This window comes from Chenopodium album, chromosome 8, assembly GCF_948465745.1.
Source record: "Chenopodium album chromosome 8, dcCheAlbu1.1, whole genome shotgun sequence".
In the NCBI taxonomy this organism is placed as follows: domain Eukaryota; kingdom Viridiplantae; phylum Streptophyta; class Magnoliopsida; order Caryophyllales; family Amaranthaceae; genus Chenopodium; species Chenopodium album.
Window position 1 is genome coordinate 42,394,799 of NC_137841.1, and position 21,311 is coordinate 42,416,109.

Consider the following 21,311-nt stretch of genomic DNA (forward strand, 5'->3'; position numbering starts at 1 on the left):
CTAGTTTTGCAGGTATCGGCGTTGTAAGAGTGATTTAGAGTCGCAGAACGTTCTGAATCATTCTCAGTCCATATCGATACTTTGACTTTTGTTTTCAAAACTTGCGTTTCTCCAAACTAAGTCAAAGTGGGGGCTTCTGTAGACACCCATTTGTGTCTCCCCAAAACCAAACCCAGTGATGAGTACCTTTCACGTCGAATCATAATCGAATGAAGTGAAAGTGTGGAAAGTTTAGTGTTGCGGATAGTTTTAATTTCTTTTCTTTTCTCTCTGTTTTTGAAAACTTATTTTAAGAAAACAGCCAATCCATTTTGGTTGGTCCATGATGTGGGTCCAATACTAGTGTAGTTGGATGGAGCTTGACAAGACCTTTCCAACGATATATTATAAGCCCAATTCCGATGAATATTGAGGAAGTTATGGCCAATTTACTGAACTGGACCCGGTTTGAGCCTTATATGCGGCCCAATGATCTAGGGGAGGGCCTAATATGATTTATCATTCCTAATGCAATCAGAAATGGTTTTAGTCTTCTAGATTCTTCTAGAAGGTTCTTTTCATTCTTAATTCAATTAGCATTGATAAATTGACTTTTGTTGACTTTTCAGAGTTTTAATTAAAATCAAAGAGCATTTTTGAGGAAAATACGATTTTATCCTCCTGTACGGCAATTTTTATCTGATTTTAAGAAAACGCGTGATTTTCTGAATCAGCGCCAAACGCCAGCTGTAGCGCCTGGCGCTATGCTTGGCGCCTGGCGCCAATGGCCAGCGTTCGCGCTAGTTCAGTTTTACGTGTGCCAGACTCTGTTTTGATATTTTATCTTTTTGGCTGATTTTCTTTATAAATAACGTCGTAAAAACTCCGTTTTCAATAACCAGTCTTCATCGATAACCAGTTTTAACAAATTTTCATTCATCAATTCTCTCTCATTCTCTTCAATAATCATTCACTAACTCTCATCAAGATTCTCTTGGTTTCTCTCTCTCTCTCTTTTCTAAACTAGCTTCTCTCAAATATAAAAATTCAGCATTCATTAGATCTAGAAACACCTAGCCATATTCGAAGTTGCCTTCGCCCTAGACGTGAAAGGTTTAATTTCTGAGGGTTTGGTCCCTAATCTCTATTTCAATTATTTAATTTAATTGTTGATTATTATTTTCCTTGAAGTTACTAACGCGTGTATTTTGCTATTAGAAAGAGGTACGAGGCATCAAAGTAAGTACTTTAATGGTTTTTATTGATGTTGCGATATAGAAATCGTGCTTAGATTGTTGTTATGATTCCTAGTATCATGTCTAGGGTAACTTTAATATCAAGTATGATTAAAAGTACGATGCTTCCTATATTCTTCCTAATGTTTATGATTGTTAGTATCATGTTAGGGTTAAAGGTTTGATTTTTATTTGTTTAGTGACATGCTAGGGTTTGTTATTAATCTTGTTAGTATCATGCCTATGATCTTACTATTATTATGCTTTAACATAAATATTATTATAATTGTTGTGATGATGATTTATGATTATAATTTTATTATTTTTTATTATTATGTTGCTTGATATTTATTATTTATTGTTATTGCTTGATCACGCCTTTTATGCATGTTTAAAGGGAATTTGTACTTGTAATCACGCTTAATAAGATAATTAATAATCCTGTTTAGGGTTAATACGATTATAATTCAAGAGATTGCCAATAATATTTTTATTTGTGCATTAAATTCAACCAACATAGATAAACAAATTTAGGGCTAATCCTATTGATTGTATGTTAGTCAAAAAGCGCACATGAATACGATCAGAATAAAGTAGAGGCCTATTATTAGGGCAAATTCAATCTCTTTTAGGTTGGATTTGTACCTTCATCCCCGAACCCTTATTTGTTATAAAGTTGACGATCTCTTGGATCGTTAAGGGGTGTAACCTTCACCCTGTGAACGGTTTACAAGTTCCTAAAACTTGTTGGCGACTCTTTTGCTCTATCTTCTTCCCTTTTGGACGCCATCGTACTTTAGTGTATGATCACAGTGGGGTTCAAGCTAGGGGGTTAACGCTTGAAATATTCCCTACACAGACGCTTTCGGTTTTGTGATGAATAAACTTTTAGCACAAGAGGGTTTATCAATTGGCAACTCATTAGCACTATCCCCTCTAATATTCTTCCATGGAGAAGCTTTCATCGACCCACTGTACTTCATGTTCGGATCTTCTATACTCTGCAACCCTCACAATCCTTCACACCATGGCCTACCATCCCACAAAAAGAAACAAAAGAGAGGCGGCTTTTCATATTTGACATCGAAAAATTCCTCATAGCCACCACGCATCTTCACCTTCACCTTCTGTAACAAGGGTTTTGTGACGTCAATCATTACTCTGATTCTCACAAACTTATCAAATTCCATGCATCCCGAGCTTTCTAGTCTAAGAAAGCGTCCAATCTTGTTTCCAAGCGCCTCCACATTAGCAGCGTTTAGACGACCCTTGAATGGAAGATTGTACACCCAAACCCACATTGGGATTTCATACAGATGCACATTAAGCGACTTCACATTGTCCTCTATTTCACCAAGCAATAGAGCATGCTTTTCGAAATGCCAAGGCTGATCATCAAGAACCCTCTTCTTGTCCCTCCAATGATGGAATTGAAACACATAGGTGTTCTTCCCAATATTGCTAATCTCCAAACCACGTCTGGGTTGCCAGACACTCTTTATTGTTGCTATGAAAGCATTGGAGTTAATTGTGCGTTCAATCCATATCTTTCCTACCAACCTTAATTCCACCGTTGCTTCCTCATCCGCCTATTTATCCTCAATCCATTCCACAGCATCATCAGAACCATCATTAATAGCGTTACCCTAACCATCGTTATTATTCTTTTCTCTTGAATTGTCTTTCTATTTCTAAATTTTTGTTATTATTTGAAAGTGTCAAAATTTCTGTATCAGAGGAATTCGACTCCATGATCAATCACTAGCATGGATTTGATTACAAAAATCAAGCAAAAACCTTCACAAAAAGAAAACCCTAGGAGAACCTAAACAAACCCTCCCAAGGAACAAGAAAATTAATATATCCCTTCGCATCGAGGAAGTATTACCCACTACCAGGTATGGGTAATACTACCCAATACCACAATATAATTTTTTTTTTTCTTTTTTTCCATTTCCTCTTCATCTTCTTCCTCCCTTAAATCCTTTACCCACCTCCATGGATAGTTCCCATTGCCGGCCAAACCTCCGCCCATCACACCTTCACCTCCTACAACAAGAAACCCACTCCAACAGCTACTACCTCGCAACTACCTCCGTTAAAAATCAACGGAAATCACCCAAAAAAACATAAACAAAAAACGAGAGACACAAACTTATGGCTCTAGCCATTAAAATCGGTGAGTTTTATGCCGAAAATCGTTGAGTTCTGTCGCAATTGACGATGGTAGCCATTAAAATCAGTGAGCTCTATGCTGGAAATCGTTAAGTTCGGTCGAATTTGACGATGGTACCTGTTTGTCGATGCTCAGTTATTACTGATTTCTGTACTGTTATTATTAGTTTGTGTACTGTTATTCTTGGATTGTATACTATTATTCTTAATTTGTATACTGTTATTGAGCGGAGAGAGACTACATTTTTACAACATGGGTAAGTTTTACGCAATATTACATTTTTGCCCCTGGTATGGGCCCAACGAGCCCATACCTGGTAGTGGTCTATCACTACTCCCTTCGCATCATTTCTCTTCTTTTTCTTTATTAATATATTGAACCAAACAAAAGCTAAGCAAAAAAAAAAAAAAAAAAAAAAAAAAAAAAACTCACTGACCCTATTTTACAAATCCACCCATTAGACAAAACAAGCCCTTAAAAATTCTTTCACAGGCTAAAACCTCAGCTCACTTCCATTCTTCCACTAAAACCCTGCCTTCATTTCTCTTCCTCCCTTTCTCCCAACTCCCTTCTCCCACCACCACTTCCACCACCTGCTTCCCTCTTTTCCCCTCAATCAAACCCTACCAAAAACCTCAATCTAAACTTCACAATATGAATCAAACTTCCGAGGTATTTCATTCCACTTCTTTCTTCAATTCAATTATTGTTTGCTGAATTTATTTTGTGTGTTTGAAACATTCGGATAATTTTTGTATATATAGCTAATTTTTTTGAATTGCGGTTTTTGTTTTGTTTTGTTTGTAGTCGGCGTCGGAGACGGTGGCGGGAGTGCGTTTCGGTGTTATGACAGATGAAGAGATACGGAAGCTTAGCGTAGTCAAAATTACGAACCGTAATATATTGAATTTGGTTGGTCGGCCCGAGCCGGGTGGTCTGTGTGATCCTGCTTTAGGTCCATCGGATGATCATAGTCTGTATGTTCCTTTATTTTTCCAAACCTTATTGTTGTTAATTTTATTGAATTTGGCATATTTATTTTTTCGGTTTTTTAAAAACTACAAGTATATATTTGTTGTATCTATAGACAAATGTATGTTGGTGAGTCACGAATTCGGATTGTGGAATTGATATTGAAAGGTTATACTATCTCTGTTTCATATTTTTTTGCAACTTTTGCCAAAAATGGATGTTACACATTATTTGCAACTAATGTCTTCTTTCCTTTTTAGGTTGTCATTTCTCTCTTTCTCTCTCCTCATCATATGCATTCTTATTTTTCTCTCTCTATCTTACACTCACAAACAAATTTTGTCTAGGAGTCCGTGCACCCTTCAAAGTTGCAAAAAATGTGAAATGGAGGTAGTATTAAGTTTACAGAGTATCTGTACACGGTTTTTGGGAAGAAAATGTTGTAATGAAAATAATGTAGAGGGAATTGGGGAGTGTGTTACGTTGTTGAATAAACGCGTTGAAAGAATGGCTTACCTTATACTACGTACTTTGCACTATGTGTTATCCTTGACTCTCTATGTTTTGGGGCGTTTTGGATATGGGATGCTAACTATTTGTCATTTTTGTGTTTTCATATTGTAAAAGAAAATAGAAACTCCATTGACATTTAATTTTAAAATGGACAATAAGATAGTGTGACAAAAATATTTAACTTTAATCAGCAATAATGGTTGGTGCCATAAAGCTCTAAGAACTGTAGAATTGTGATCCAAAAAATCTTTCACAACAGAAAGATTTGGCTTGTAATAACCCTTGTTTTCTGTCTTCTGTGTGTGTATGTGGCGTGCGTGTGCAAGTGCATGTGCATGTGCGTGCCGCGTCGCCTATAACCCCTGTATTAGATTTATATCAATCAATCAATCAATCAAAGCCTTAATCCCAAAAGTGGGGTCGGCTAACATGAACCAAATTTGATTATTCCGTGTAGTCATCAACATAAATCTTTCTCCTCCATCCCTTACGATCCAAAACTTCATCCTCACGTAAATCCATGCACTTCATATCCTTCCTCACTCCTTCCAACCAAGTCATCTTTGGTCTCCCTCTTCCTCGTTTAACCCCTCCATGGTCCCACTCTTCCACTCTTCGCACCGGTGCACCCTCGGGTCTCCGTCTTACATGTCCAAACCAACGCAGACGATTTTCCCTTAATTTATCTACAATGCCCGCCACACCTACTTTCTTGCGAATAACCTCATTTCTGATTCTATCTCTTAAAGTGTTTCCACACATCCACCTTAACATGCGCATTTCCGTAACCTCCATCTTTTTAATATGCTCTTTCTTAGAAGCCCAACATTCTGTACCATAGAGCAACACTGGTCTTATGGCAGTCCTGTAGAATTTTCCCTTCAACTTTAAGGGAATGCTGCGGTCGCATAGCACTCCCGTGGCCGCTCTCCATTTAAGCCACCCTGACTTAATCCTGTGGGTCACGTCTTGATCAATGTCACCATTCTTCTGGATGATCGACCCTAGGTACTTAAAACATTCACTCATGGTCAAATCCTTTCCATCCAAACTCACCACTTCATTGCTTGTCCCCCTCTGAGTGCCAAAACGACATACCAAATATTCAGTCTTACTCCGACTTAGCTTAAACCCTCTAGATTCCAACCTTTGCCTCCATTGCTCCAACTTGACATTAACCCCATCCTTAGTCTCATCCACCAAAACGATATCATCTGCGAACAGCATACACCATGGAACCTCATCTTGAATTGGTCTAGTTAATTCGTCTAGAACCGTTGCAAAAAGAAAAGGGCTTAATGCAGACCCTTGATGCAATCCGATTGTAATAGGGAAATCTTTTGTCAACCCTCCGCATGTCCTCACATTTGTTGACACATCCCGATACATATCCTTAACTAGGTCTACATACCTTCGTGGGATACCTTTCTTCAACATTGCCCACCAAAGTATCTCTCTTGGCACCTTGTCATATGCCTTCTCTAAATCAATAAAGACCATATGAAGATCTTTCTTCTTTACCCTATAAAACTCCATCATTTGTCTTATCAAATGGATTGCCTCCATAGTAGATCTCCCAGGCATAAAACCAAATTGGTTATCTGAAATGCTTGTGCATGCCCTCAACCTGTATTAGATTTATAGAACCCTTTTTTTACCCGTAAGTAATTTTTTATTAGACATGATTAAGGGGTGTCTTTAATTGTGTAGGAGAGGGGAGGGAAGGAGATGCTTTACACTTGAGTTTATTTACTCCTTAATCATCTTCATGCTGATTATATTGCGTTATTTTGTTCAGATTGCTATCATATTAATAATTTGCATTTCTGTGCAGCTGCAAAACTTGTGGTCATCGTGCCTTCTATTGCCCAGGACATTGTGGTCATATAGATTTCGTGTCATTGGTTTATCACCCTTTATTGTTCGATATGCTCTACAGAATACTGCAGAATACCTGTTTGGCTTGCTACCATTTTAAGGCACCTCCAGAGGAGGTATTTTCTATAGTTGTGCAAATCTTGCCTTGACAAATTAACTTAAAATGTTTTTCTTTCCTTAGAGTTTCATGGTCATCTAATTTTATAATTTCGTTTTTTAAACTACAGGTTGAGATGTGCATCTGTAAATTGAACCTTATAACAAACGGTGATATTGTTGGGGCCAGAGAGCTAGATAATTCAAATGGGTATCCTAATGACAGCTATAAAAGCCTTGGTGGGATTTTTGAGGGCCTTAAGCATCGTAGCTTGACCTCTTTTCAGCTTACCGAAGCACTTTCAGTCTTGAAAAGTTTATTGAAGAAACGAAGTCCCAAATGTAATCGTTGTGGTGCCAAGAATCCTCCCATTACTAAGCCTACGTTTGGTTGGTTTCACATGGTAAATTAATTTATGTCCTTCAGCCCATTAAAAACTGTTTTTTTTTTTTTTTTTTATCGCCAATGTTACTCGGACTCGTCTCTAAGTGTCGTGTCCGATACCTCAGTCCTAAATTTTAGTCGACACTTCGACACGGTCAAGGGAGTGTCTTGACTAATATTTAGGATACGGCTACTATATAAAGTGTCTAAAAAATTTAATCCGACACTTAAATAATAATAATAATAAATTAATAATAATAATAATTATTATAGTTTTAATAATAATAATTATAAAGTAGTTAGATTTTAAAAAAATAGTTTAAAAAAGGTATAGTACTTTAATAGGGAGAAGTTAAAAAAACGAAAAATAAAGGATGAGAATGAAAGTCAAAAGTTAAAAAAATACTCCACCACATAAATATGACAGCCGGTCCACCTTTCTTTATTAGATAATAGCTGTCTCATACTCTCATATTTCCACCAACCTTGTTATTATCACCCGACCTTTCATTTTCTTGCTTATTTGCCTCTTTCTCTCTCTATTTCCCTATTATGTAGCTGCTACACGCCGGAAACAATGGAGTTTACCACTAAAATTCTACCGATTAACGGCCGTACCGACACTTAATTCAGACACTTTTCCGATACCCGAGTGGACTCTTTCCCGGAGCCGTGTCAGGGGTCGTGTCGCGCGTCGTGTCGTGTCGACACGCGACACCCAAGGCCAAGGGAGGTGTCGGAGTAACACAGTTTATCGCTATGGTTGTCTTACTAATTGTTTTGTATTAACTCTTTGCAATTAACTCTTTTGAGCAATTAACTCTTTGCACTTACATAAAAATCCTCTCTATTAGAACTCCTGTACTAGTGACTAGTGAGGTGACTTGTCACTTGTGGTATGGAATGGACTCCATTGTCAATCTACAAGTCTTTCGGTCTCCATAAGTCCACTTGCTCAAATAAAATGAGAAGGGTTATTAAGTAACAGTATTGCATCGAGTTGATACAATTTCAGATTGATTTCGATCCTTTAAGATTTACCATGTCTCTTTTTTCATTACTACTAGGTTAGATCCCGTGCCATGCACGTTTATTATCATTATTTATTATCGATTTAATGTTATATTTAATTGATAGAATATAATATAAATTGTCTAAATTTATCATGGACAAAAATGAAGTATTTGACATAATGAAACATGGAATATCATGCTTATTAATTAACATTCTAATGTTTCAACCATATAAGAAAATCTATATTAGCTGAATATAGAAATATAAAGATTAAATTTTATTATAGGAATAATTTAAATAAAATGAAATAAATTCCAAAAAAAAGAAAACATTAGGTAGAAGATTTTAAAAGAGGAGAGGCTATGAGTTTTGACAAAAAAAATCTATACTTGTATACTTATCAGTTATCAGTGATGTCTTTTTTTAAGTCATTAACATTTGTCTATCTTAATTGTATCCTTGAAGCAGTTATTATGTTAATTGCCACACATAATCTTATAGTAGAAGATTGTATTATTTTCGAAAAATATTTTACAGAAGATTATATTGTCCATATTAGTTAATTGAATGTCAATATATAAAAAGAAGGTAAGTATCATTGCTATATTTGTGTAGCAAACAAATTTTACTAATAATATCTTTAAATAATTTTTTTTATTAAATTAATATTTTTTTTGGAAAAATTGAAAAGAATAATCCCACCTTTGCTTCACATATGGGAACAAGCCAACCTTTGCCTCCTATTTTCTCAAAACAAGCCTTTTTACCTATTACCTATTCAACAGGTTAATTTTTTAATTTTAATTTTATTTTTTCCTTTAATCTCTCTTCTCCCACCTTGCCACCACAACACAACCAGCTTCATTGGCAGCCGCCCTCCCTGACACTCCCACCATGGAATCCACCCCACAAATTCCATTCCCGCCGGAATAACCTCGCTCAACCACTCCAAAAGCCCCCTCCAATCCAAAACACCACCCACCTCCACTCTCGGTGACCCTACCAGCCACCACGAAAACCCCATCTCCACTCCCGATAACCCCATCAACATTCACAATTTTCCATCCTGCCATCCCAAAAACGCCCCAACAACCTCGAAAAAGTAGCCCTCCCCATAAACCCCAACCACCACCTCGAATCCGCCATCCCGCCATCCCAAAACGACTCTTTCCTCTGTTACTCCTTCATGTAGATTCGCCGCAAAAACATGAAATTTGTACTTAATGATTTCATCTTCTTGAAACAAAACCCGATTATAAAACAAAGAAACCATAAAAACAAAAACCAATCAATCAATTAATTCAATTACCTTCGATGTCAAAGAAACTACTGCCGCCATGATGGGTTGTCGGGGAAGGGGGGGGGGCAAGGCTAGCGGATGACGGCGTTCAGGCGGGCAGGGCTAAGGCAATAAGGTTGTTGGTGTTTTTCTTTTTTCTTTTAATTAATTTGTTTTGTTTTGTTTTTTTTAATTATTTAAGCATGACCAATTAGAAGGTGACACGTGGCAAGTCACCTTCTAAAACCAGTTGCCAAATTATAAAACCGGTCAAGGGCTTGTTTTGAGAAAATAGGGGGCAAAGGTTAGCTTGTTATCAGAATACTCAAAGGTTGGCTCGTTTTGAGCGTATCAAGCAAAGGTGGGATTCTTCTTTTCAATTTTTCCTATTTTTTTTTTTAAAAAATACTAAGGACACACCTCATTGCTGGTGTGTCTTTTAGTATATAGTTATTGATTACTGTGGTAATTAGAATAACCAAAATATTTAAATAAAACAAAAAAAATGAAAAGAAAATAAATTTTAATAATAAGAAAACTAAAGATGAAAGAAAGCGTTTTATCAAAAAAAAAAAAAAAAATGAAAGAAAGCGTTGAAATTATCAAATTAAGTTACCTGATAAAGCTGCAAATATACTATAATTAAAAGACAAATGATGGAAATAAGAGAAATCAAGGTTAAAACGAGAGAAATAATTGGAAAATAAACCAAAAGACTATCCTAAAAATACCCCTAAAAGTGACATAATTGTCACTCGTGAATTACATCTCTTTCTAGTTGTTTTCTTTATATTTTGCCAAATAATTTCTATAATATAGATTATGCATGTGTTTGAATTTATTAATGGGTACAACCGCAAACCTATGTTCACCGGACTCGGCCAAAATCCCGAACTGTCCGTGTCGACACGACACGACGCGGACACGGACACGGAATTCGTGTCAGATTCGGCAGTGAGCACTCGGACACCTCAGAGAGAGGCTGAAACTCCATTTTTGCCAACTTGAAATCGTGACTTAGTATAAATTTTTCGCAGACTCCATTGTTTCCGGCATGAGTTGGTCGATATTAGCAAGAGAAAATGAAAATTTTGGTATTTACTCTGATATGAGTGAGGAAAAGATGGAAAAGTGGGACAGCCCTTAATTAATAAGGGTGGAAAAGTGGGACAGCTGTGTGGTAGATTTTGAATTTAGTTACTTTATTTGTCCTTTGACTTTTGACCACTCATTCTCTCTCTTTTATACCAGTACACTTATTACTACATAATTACTTTTACTACAAGTATTTTTTAATCTATATTATTTGTCATGCTACTGTATTATTTAAATTACTCCATTTGAAATTATTTTAAAATAATATAATATTTTAATTTCCAAGGTATTAAACAAAGAAAATTAATGAAATATTTAAATAATTTGTAATGTACTGTATATTTTTTTTTGTAAAATATGAAAGTGCCGTGTCCCCGCACCCGTGTCCAAATATAGGACAGAGTCCCCGTGTCCTAAAATTTTGGAAATTGACGAATCGGACACTCGGACACGTATTCGTGTCCGACACACGTACCCGAGTCCATGTAACATAGCCGCAAACTATTACTATAACAATTTGACACCAATTCCTGGATGTTTTTCTATGCCATGTACACATTCGCCATGGAGAAATAGAAGATCATGTTGTGTTCAACACCATTTTCATTTTTATGTCGGAAAACATAAAGAATAATCTTAGGGTCCGTTTGGCATTACTGTGGTTTTCAGTTTTTTGGTTTATATGTTTTTTTAAAATCATATAATATATGTTATATAATGAATTAAAAATTAGTCAAACTTATTAAAATTATGATAATTTTGAAAACTGACAACAGAAAAGTGGAAACACCTTTTTCTTGTTTCCTGTTTTTGGTTTTTTGTTTTCAAAAAAATAGAAAACTGAAAACAAAATACGATGCCAAACAAGCCTTTAGTTAGTAATAATTGATTACTCCGAGAAACAATTAAATGTTTGGACGTATTTGGGTGCATTGCGTCCTATCTTGTATTCTCTACTGAGAGCATGCAGATTGAGTAGAGTCCTTGTGGACTTCTGGTTTCTTATTGAAATTGTTTTCTAGTAACCATTTGCCTATTTTACATCGTAAAAACAGTTGTAAATGCGAGCCAAGTAGTCTGTTTTTTTTGGAGCTAAGCTTGATAAAAATTACAAGTTTTTGGGCTATCTAGAGCTATGTTTTTGAGCTATCTAGAGCTTGAGCAATCTTTTAAAAATCTTGTTCAAGCTTGGCTTGTTAAAAGTTTAGCTTAGCCGAACTTTGTTCACCAATGTTGTTCTTGGTAGCTCTAGCATGAACAATCTTAAATTGAGATGGATTAAATAAACAAGCCCTAATTATCGTTAAAAAATGTTTTATTTTTTAAGTTTTAGTGCATCCACTCAGTTTAATACTTCCTCCGATTCTGATTGTTGGCACGTTCAATTTAGGCACACATATTAAGGAGAGGAGAGAGAATGATTAAGCGAGTGGGGTACACTAGTAAATGCAAGGTATAAATTTACCCAAAAAGGAAACGTGTCAACTAAATAAGCATCCTAAAAAAGAATGTGTTGACAAAAAAAAAGGAGGTAAGTATAAGATATTTTTATTCTTTCTATAGAAAAGATAATGGTGGTGTTTTATGCCTATATATGTTGATAATTTGTTATTTTTACATATATATACGAGTAATAAAGCTTGAATGAACTTAATCGAGCTGTTGACAAACATTATCGATTCGAACATAATGTTGTTTGAGCTTTGTTCATTAAATTGACGAGCTTAAATTTTTTATTTAGGCTTATTTGTTAACTAAACAATCGATCACTAACTGAGCTTGTTTGCAAATATTTTATGGAAGTATCAATTCATTTACACCCCTAATTGTAAACCACATTTTTTTTTTGTGGTTCTTTTGCTTTTAAATTACTTTTTAGTTCATCGGATTTGAAAAACTGAACATTAATTATTAGAGCATATCACCAAAAATTTACCTTTTAAAAAAATAACTATGCGTTTCAGCATTATATTGACACATATTATATAACTAATAATAGATCATGGTAGGTTTTACCAATTTATATTAAAATGGCATATGGCAAAGTAACCAATTATAATGTATTAGTTTGTACCATAATTATAAGTCTGGTTAAGCAAACATTGAAGAGAATGATGAACAGTCAGGGTGGGACGGGTTGTTTGTTGTGTTAGCAAAGGAAGTCTTCTGCTCAATAATCAATACCCCCCTCCTCTCTTTTGTGCGATTGTGAACTTCTGCTATCCTATTGAGCTTTAATGCTTAAACTGCGGGATTGTCATATTGCTGTTAGCACTATGGAAATGTTAACAGAACAAAATCCATGTTACTACTTTTAATGAGGAAAGTTTATTCTTGTAGCTTCATCATGTATGCATTGACTTGTTTCACAAAAATCTGATAATATAATGAGATTATTAATTTGATCTCTTTGATTTCTCTTGATATGTATTTTCACTTTCTTATTTAAAAGGGTGGCTTAAATGATAGCAACATAAAAGCAAATATCATCAAAGGGCATAGGTTGGATGGACCTTTGGCTGAAGGAGATGATGATAATGCTTTGTCTGAGGTAGAAAATGCTGAGGATCATGATGATGGAAAATTAGCATCGCTTAAACAAAGGAAAAAAAAAGATGACCTGCAGCTAGAATTTATGAAGTGGAAAAAGTCACGATCTCTTTTACCAACAGAAGTATGTTATTTTCCTTGGTCATATCATTAATCATTACCATTGATCTCATTTATGATTTATCTCAAATCTTTTCCATTTTTATTCTTTTGATGCGATAGTTACTTGTATACTTAAAAAGACTGTAATTTCCTCCAATAATTGCAGGTTAGAGGAATATTAGAGCGTCTATGGGAAAATGAGGCTCGATTTTGCTCGTTTGTTTGTGATATTCAGCAACATCAAGGATTTACGTCTGAGAAGAAAGCTGCTTTTATGATGTTTTTCTTAAAAACTCTACTAGTACCTCCATTGAAGTTTCGTCCGCCCTCTAAGGGAGGGGAATTAGTAAGTTTCAGCTGCATTATCCCTTGCATTCATCTAATTTGGGGCAGTTTCATTGATTCTTAACCATTGATTCTTAACCATGGTTAACTGACTTGGGAAGATTGCACCGGTTGTTCATCAATGTAAATTTTTTACCCTGGCTTTTATGCATGCACATCTATAAAGAGTTATAATTGTTTATTTAGGTCATGGAGCATCCTCGGACAGTTTTATTGAGCAAGATTTTGGAGTCTAATATATCCTTGGCAAATGCTTATGAGCAGCATGCTGAACATAACTTTATTCTTAGTAGGTGGATGAATCTTCAACAATCTGTAAATGTTCTTTTCAATAGCAAGAGTGCAGCAGGTCAGTCTGTATTTTTGTTTATTCACCTTTCTATGCATAATATATGACTCATGCTGTCATGCATGGTGAAACAATGTGATATACCTTGTGTCCCACCTTACCATACAAGCTGCAGTCCATGATCCTCTGCTAATTAATGTTTGTCTAACCAAGGACTTGTTAGTCATGTGTTATTTTTGGAATTGTAATAAAAGCTATTATTATGTCAATGGCCAATTAACAATCTAATGTTTTTGGGAATTCATATATAATATATATATATCGATAAGGTCTTTTTAGCTAATGGAGAGGACCTTCATTTTATGTGTAACTGCAGTTGTTTGTTATAAAATTAGAACCCTTTATGAGAAGTACTTGAGCTGTTTTTTGCTATTCCTCAAAACCGAATTCTTACAACCTATTCTAGTTTCTACTGTGATATTATTATAAAAAAAAAAAAAAAATCTAATTTATAAACTTCATTACAAGACATGCAAGGCATACCCAAGTGCATGTCCTGTGCGAGTGCCATTACGTACATGAGGCATTATTTGTGAAAATTTTGTTAACACTATTAAAGAGTATGAATTGTTAGAGGATCAACTCAACAAAAAGCTTAAGCTTATGGTTGAGACCTAAGAATATGTTTTATACTCTATCACGCCTCCTCATACGAGAGCCCGTTTGGGCTACAAGTGTGGACACGACATGGGCCCTCCTCAACTCGACGCTTAATATTCCACTTGAAAGTGGGGGGTGGATGAGATTCGAACCCGTGACCTTTGTGTCACGCTGGTTCCGATATCATATATGTTAAAAGACCAACTCAACCAAAAGCTTAATTTGATGGTTGAGGCCCTGGAATATGTTTTATACTCTATCATGAATCCTAAAACATAACCATTTTTTGGTATCATCTAGTACAAGTAGTTTAAAAAACGCTTTTGAATTTTTCCTTAAAAGTGAATTTAGCAAATGATTTATATTGTATAATTTAATCAATAAATATGGATACTCCCTCCGTTTTTAAATACTTGCTCCATTTCTCCATGCGCGGAGTTTTAGGAGAAATTGGAGAAAGTAAAAAAATATGGAGGTAGTGGGGTAGGTGGAAGAATAAATAATTGTAAAAGGGAAAAGTAGTGGAGAGAATTAGAGGAGAGAGAATATGAAATTAATATAATATGAATCATTGCGGGTCCGCTACTCAAAAAGTTTGTGAGAAGATTTGTAGAGGTTTTGGTAAAAAAATTCCAAATAAGGAAATGGAGCAAGTATTTAAAAACGACTAGAAATGAAAAGTGGAACAAGTATTTAAAAATGAGGGAGTAGTATAGTAGGTATTCCTTAAATTGGGAAAAAAAATGGTTCATGAAATAAAAATGTAAAAACTTGTCTTGTCATTGCCACTTTATGCCTCACATGGCTACTAACCTAAGCTCACATATAGTCACGAAAAAAAAAAGAAGAATCATAAGATTGAATAAATAAGAAAATTAAAACTAAAAGTATATCATATGGAACATAAGGAACAACAAATGAAGTAGTGTAATTAGAGGGACTGAATGAAGAAGTGTTGTTTTGGGGTTTTTTGTACGTACCCGAATGGAGGGTGTGTACGTCCCTCGGGAGACAGATTCACAATGCAACACTCGAAAGGCCCGGTCACCTGCAAAACAACGGACCCCGGGGGGCCGGAGGTCCGCCTCCAACGATCAAGTAAGTGATCGAAATAATGTATTTTAGAGAGAGAAAGTAGAGAGAAGGGAGAGTAATTGTGGGGGGAATTGCCCTTGGAGAATGAATTAATCCCTTTGAATTGAGATCAGTATTTATAGAGCATTGGGATATGTGCCTTTTAGGTCATTTAACCTAAAAGGCTCTAAGGTTGTGGGCTTAGAGTCCATTTTCACCCTTCTATCGTTGAGTGACACGTGTCATGCTCTAATTGGCTCATTGAGCGCTGAGCTTGCGGACACGTATCGCAGTGATATTGGTCCACATATAGAGGGTATTTTTACTGCCAAACAAGTGTTATTAGCTAACTAGTAAGGATGAGCACTCAGTAGTGTCAGGGTGGTGCACCAAAGTAATGTGTATCTTTGTGATTCCATGCTCCACTATCATCGGTGTGTATATTAGATGGATTCCAAATTCTTATAGCCTTTTCAAAGTCTAAATATTATTTGAATATAATATTTTGGACACAAACCCGCTAGTAATTCTTCTTTGAACATTTTGTTTTTGAGCATAAAAGCCGTTTTCAAGTAGTCCAAATGCAATTTATTGTATTATCATTATTATTAATAGGAAAAATTGTCAATAACCTTTTAAAGTGACCACTTTATTTAAAACAATCTTATGATTTTTTTTTGTTACTTTAGATTACAAAATTTATTTGTCAAAGACAACCTAGAGCTACGTTCCGGCGTTGACCTTATTTCTACCATAGTGTGCTTGTCACGTGACCCTTACTTTTGCTAACTGCACCCCTTCCACCTCCACATTCCTACTTAAAAAAAATTCCTCCTCCTGCTCTCACATTTCCTTAATTTCATCCTTTGCCTTCAACAAAGTGTCGAGGGTTTTTTTCCCTAAATTTTTTCAAATCGATTTATTGACGAGCGGTTTATCAATTATGTAGTAGCCATGGTTGATTAGAAGGATATCAAATGTGCTTTGTGGATTTCGGAACCTCCTAGATGATGATGCAAGTTTTTTCCTCCCTTTGTTTTTAACCATGGTAGAAAACATACAAAATAAAAAAAAAACCCTATAAAAGAGGAAAGTTTGTATGACTTGCATCAATTAATTCTTATAGTATTTGGAAAGTCTTCATTAATGGAGCTTGTAACTGTAGATTTGAGTTGCAAAGTGAATGACAAACGCTAATTTTTGTCTCCAAATTGAGGGAGTTAAAGAATAGGGGTTTTATGCGAGTGAGCGGGAGGGAAAATGGGTACATTTAGGATAATAAGAAGTCATGTGACATTGTGACAAGCACACTGTGTTCAATGTCGGAAATTAAAGGGCAACGCCGAAAAGTAGGTTTAGGTTGTCTTTGACAAAAATTTTTGTAATCGGGTCTGAAGTAAGTTAGTTAATAAATCAAAGCCTTAATCTCATTAATGGGGTCGGGTACATGAACCAAATATGATTATTCTATGTGGTTGTCCACAAAAATCTTCCTCCTTTATCCCTTATGATCTAATACCTCATCCTCATGCAAGTCCATAAACTTCATATCCTTCGTTTCCCCTTCCAACCAAGTCATTTTTTCCTCTCCCTCGTTTAACCTCTCCATGGTCCCACCCTTCTACTCTTCGCATTGGTGCACCCTCGGGTCTCCGTCTTACATGCCTAAAACAACGCAGACGATTTTCCCTTAGTTTTTCTGCAATGCCTGGATTACCTGCCACACCTACTTTCTTGCGGCTAACCTCATTTCTGACTCTATCTCTTAGATTGTTCCCACACATCCACCTTAACATGCGCAACTCTGTAATTGCCATCTTTTTAATGTGCTCCTTCTTAGAAGCCCAACATTGATCTTATGATAGTCCTGTAGAATGTTCCCTTCAATTGTAAGGGAATGCTTTGGTCACATAACACTCTTGTGGCCGCTCTCCATTGGTCTTATGATAAGCCTGTAGAACTTTCCCTTTAATTGTAAGGGAATGCTTTGGTCACATAACACTCCCGTGGCCGCTCTCCATTTAAGCCACCTTGACTTAATCCTGTGGGCCACACCTTGATAATGCCCCCATTTTTCAGGATGATCGACCCAAGATATTAAAAACATTCACTCATGGTCAAGTCTTTTCCATCCAAACTCACCACATCATTGCTTGTCCCCCTCCGAGTACCAAATCATCATACTAAATATTCAGTCTTATTCCGACTTAACTTAAACCCTTTAGATTCCAACCTTTGCCTCCATTGTTCCAACTTGGCATTTACCCCATCTTTAGTTCCATCCACCAAAACGGTTGTTTCTAATTCTAACAAAGTGGTCGCTTTAAAAGGTTGTTTTTAACAATTTTTCCTTATCAATATTGATAGACCAAAAACTCCGCCAGTGGGTTTCCCGCCAGTGGGTTTCCCGCTGCCAGTCCCAAGCCTGGATAAAGGAGGAGGGTTACGGTAGGCCAGTGACAGCCAGTATAAAACTTCGTCACATCCCATGACATGAGCCAAACAGATATTTTCGTGGGGGCGTTCCCTACTCAGCGACGCGCTGCACTTCCTAGACCCGGGTGTAGTGATAAGTATGCAAGGGTTGCTAGGTCGTCGCCCAGAAGCGACGCGCCACATTGCCCGAGTGTGGTGTCAAATGAGCAAGGGCGTGCCATTGGGGCGTTCCCTACTGAGCGACGCGCTGCACTTCCCAGACCCGGGTGCAGTGATAAGTATGTAAGGGTTGCTAGGTCGTCGCCCAGAAGCGACGCGCCATATTGCCCAATTGTGGTGTCAAATAATCAAGGGCTTGGAGTTGGGATCAGGAGGGAGCGTGGGAGAAAAGAATTTAGTTTGCGGATTGGTTCTTGGAATGTGGGGTCTCTTACGGGAAAATCAGCAGAATTGGTAGAAGTAATGAAAAGACGACGCGTGAACATCATGTGCCTCCAAGAGACAAGATGGACAGGAGAAGGAGCTCGAGGCTTGGTTTTGGGGTATAAGGTATGGTATGTTGGGCAAGAAACGAGCCACAGAACAAGGAATGGTGGAGCTAGGAACGGAGTTGGTGTGGTTCTCGATGAGAGGTTGGCAAAAGAGGTGATCGAGGTCTATCGGAAGAACGATAGGTTGATAAGGCTGAAGTTGCTATGTGGCAAGGAGATTGTGAATGTTATCAGTGCTTATGCTCCCCAAGTGGGTTTAGATGCAGAAGAGAAACGACAATTTTGGGAGGACCTAGACGAGGTGGTGCAGGGTGTCCACCACTCAGAGAAGTTATATATTGGAGGGGATCTAAATGGGCACGTTGGGGCGAGCCGAGATGGCTATGAGAGTGTCCATGGAGGCTTTGGGTATGGGCAGAGGGACGCCGGTGGTGAAGCTATTATGGATTTTGCCCAATCATATGATTTAATTTTGGCTAATACTTGGTTTAAGAAGAGGGATTCACACTTGATAACTTTTCGGAATGGAGCAAATGCAACTCAAATAGACTTCCTGCTCACAAGGAGCATAGATAGACAAAGTTGCATAAACTGTAAGGTTATCCCAGGGGAGAGTGTGGTCACCCAACACCGGCTATTGGTAATGACTATTCGTCTGAAAGAGAAGGCGAAGAAAAAAGTTAGACAAGAAGAACCAAGGATAAGATGGTGGACCCTAAGGGATGCAAAAGCTAAGGTTTTTACAGAAAAGGTAATTGAAGAAGCGGATTGGGATGGAGAGGTGGATCCGGACATGACTTGGTTACGAATGAAGAACTGTTTCCTAAGAGTGGCCAAAGAGGTCTTAGGGGAAGTAAGGGGAAGAACTTCGGTACAGAGAGATACTTCGTGGTGGAATGAAGAGGTGAAAGCAGTAATTAAGCAAAAAAGGGAATGCTATCAAGCCTTAGGAAAATGTAGGAGTGATGAAACCTTTGCAGCGTATAAGGAGGCTAAGAGCAAGGCAAAGGCAGCTGTTCGCCAAGCAAAAGAAAAGGCATATCAGGAGGTTTATGAAAAGCTTGATTCCAAGGAGGGAGAAAGGATCATTTATAAGATGGCAAAGAGAAGACAAGAGGCAAGGAAGGATATTGGCATGGTGAAGTGTGTCAAAGATAAGAACCAAATGGTCCTAGTGCAAGAGGAGGGCATCAAGGACAGGTGGAAGGGGTACTTCGATGAATTATTTAATGGAAGTAATGGAGTTGTGATAGGAGATACCTCTATGAGTGATGAAGAAATCAACATGGAGTATGTGCGAAGGATTAGGAGAGTAGAGGTGGAGATTGCACTGAGGAAGATGAAACCTAAGAAGGCGGTTGGCCCTGATGGGGTACCGATAGAGGTGTGGAGGTGTTTGGGTAAGATTGGTATTGATTGGTTAACAAACCTTTTCAACAAGATATGGACGGCTACAAGGATCCCACAAGATTGGAGGAAGAGCACCTTGGTCCCGGTTTATAAAAACAAAGGAGACGCTCAAGATTGTTCTAACTATCGAGGAATTAAGCTTATGAGCCATACTATGAAGTTGTGGGAAAGGGTGATTGAACAAAGGTTGAGGGCATGCACAAGCATTTCAGATAACCAATTTGGTTTTATGCCTGGGAGATCTACTATGGAGGCAATCCATTTGATAAGACAAATGATGGAGTTTTATAGGGTAAAGAAGAAAGATCTTCATATGGTCTTTATTGATTTAGAGAAGGCATATGACAAGGTGCCAAGAGAGATACTTTGGTGGGCAATGTTGAAGAAAGGTATCCCACGAAGGTATGTAGACCTAGTTAAGGATATGTATCGGGATGTGTCAACAAATGTGAGGACATGCGGAGGGTTGACAAAAGATTTCCCTATTACAATCGGATTGCATCAAGGGTCTGCATTAAGCCCTTTTCTTTTTGCAACGGTTCTAGATGAATTAACTAGACCAATTCAAGATGAGGTTCCATGGTGTATGCTGTTCGCAGATGATATCGTTTTGGTGGATGAGACTAAGGATGGGGTTAATGTCAAGTTGGAGCAATGGAGGCAAAGGTTGGAATCTAGAGGGTTTAAGCTAAGTCGGAGTAAGACTGAATATTTGGTATGTCGTTTTGGCACTCAGAGGGGGACAAGCAATGAAGTGGTGAGTTTGGATGGAAAGGATTTGACCATGAGTGAATGTTTTAAGTACCTAGGGTCGATCATCCAGAAGAATGGTGACATTGATCAAGACGTGACCCACAGGATTAAGTCAGGGTGGCTTAAATGGAGAGCGGCCACGGGAGTGTTATGCGACCGCAGCATTCCCTTAAAGTTGAAGGGAAAATTCTACAGGACTGCCATAAGACCAGTGTTGCTCTATGGTACAGAATGTTGGGCTTCTAAGAAAGAGCATATTAAAAAGATGGAGGTTACGGAAATGCGCATGTTAAGGTGGATGTGTGGAAACACTTTAAGAGATAGAATCAGAAATGAGGTTATTCGCAAGAAAGTAGGTGTGGCGGACATTGTAGATAAATTAAGGGAAAATCGTCTGCGTTGGTTTGGACATGTAAGACGGAGACCCGAGGGTGCACCGGTGCGAAGAGTGGAAGAGTGGGACCATGGAGGGATTAAACGAGGAAGAGGGAGACCAAAGATGACTTGGTTGGAAGGAGTGAGGAAGGATATGAAGTGCATGGATTTACGTGAGGATGAAGTTTTGGATCGTAAGGGATG

General features: G+C 37.4%; 1 protein-coding gene across 1 annotated transcript in view; it reads left to right on the forward strand.

Moving 5' to 3' along the window:
- Positions 1 to 3,807: 3,807 nt before the first annotated feature.
- The window catches only part of LOC145641836 (DNA-directed RNA polymerase I subunit 1-like), a 34,475-nt gene continuing 16,971 nt past the window's right edge, over positions 3,808 to 21,311 (forward strand). Inside the window, exons 1-7 of the mRNA XM_081692817.1 lie at positions 3,808 to 4,062; positions 4,198 to 4,367; positions 6,710 to 6,869; positions 6,981 to 7,253; positions 13,075 to 13,296; positions 13,441 to 13,620; positions 13,806 to 13,968. Coding sequence (XP_081548943.1) covers positions 4,045 to 4,062; positions 4,198 to 4,367; positions 6,710 to 6,869; positions 6,981 to 7,253; positions 13,075 to 13,296; positions 13,441 to 13,620; positions 13,806 to 13,968 — 1,186 coding nt within the window. The 5' untranslated portion in view covers positions 3,808 to 4,044. The remainder of the gene's footprint in view (positions 4,063 to 4,197; positions 4,368 to 6,709; positions 6,870 to 6,980; positions 7,254 to 13,074; positions 13,297 to 13,440; positions 13,621 to 13,805; positions 13,969 to 21,311) is intronic.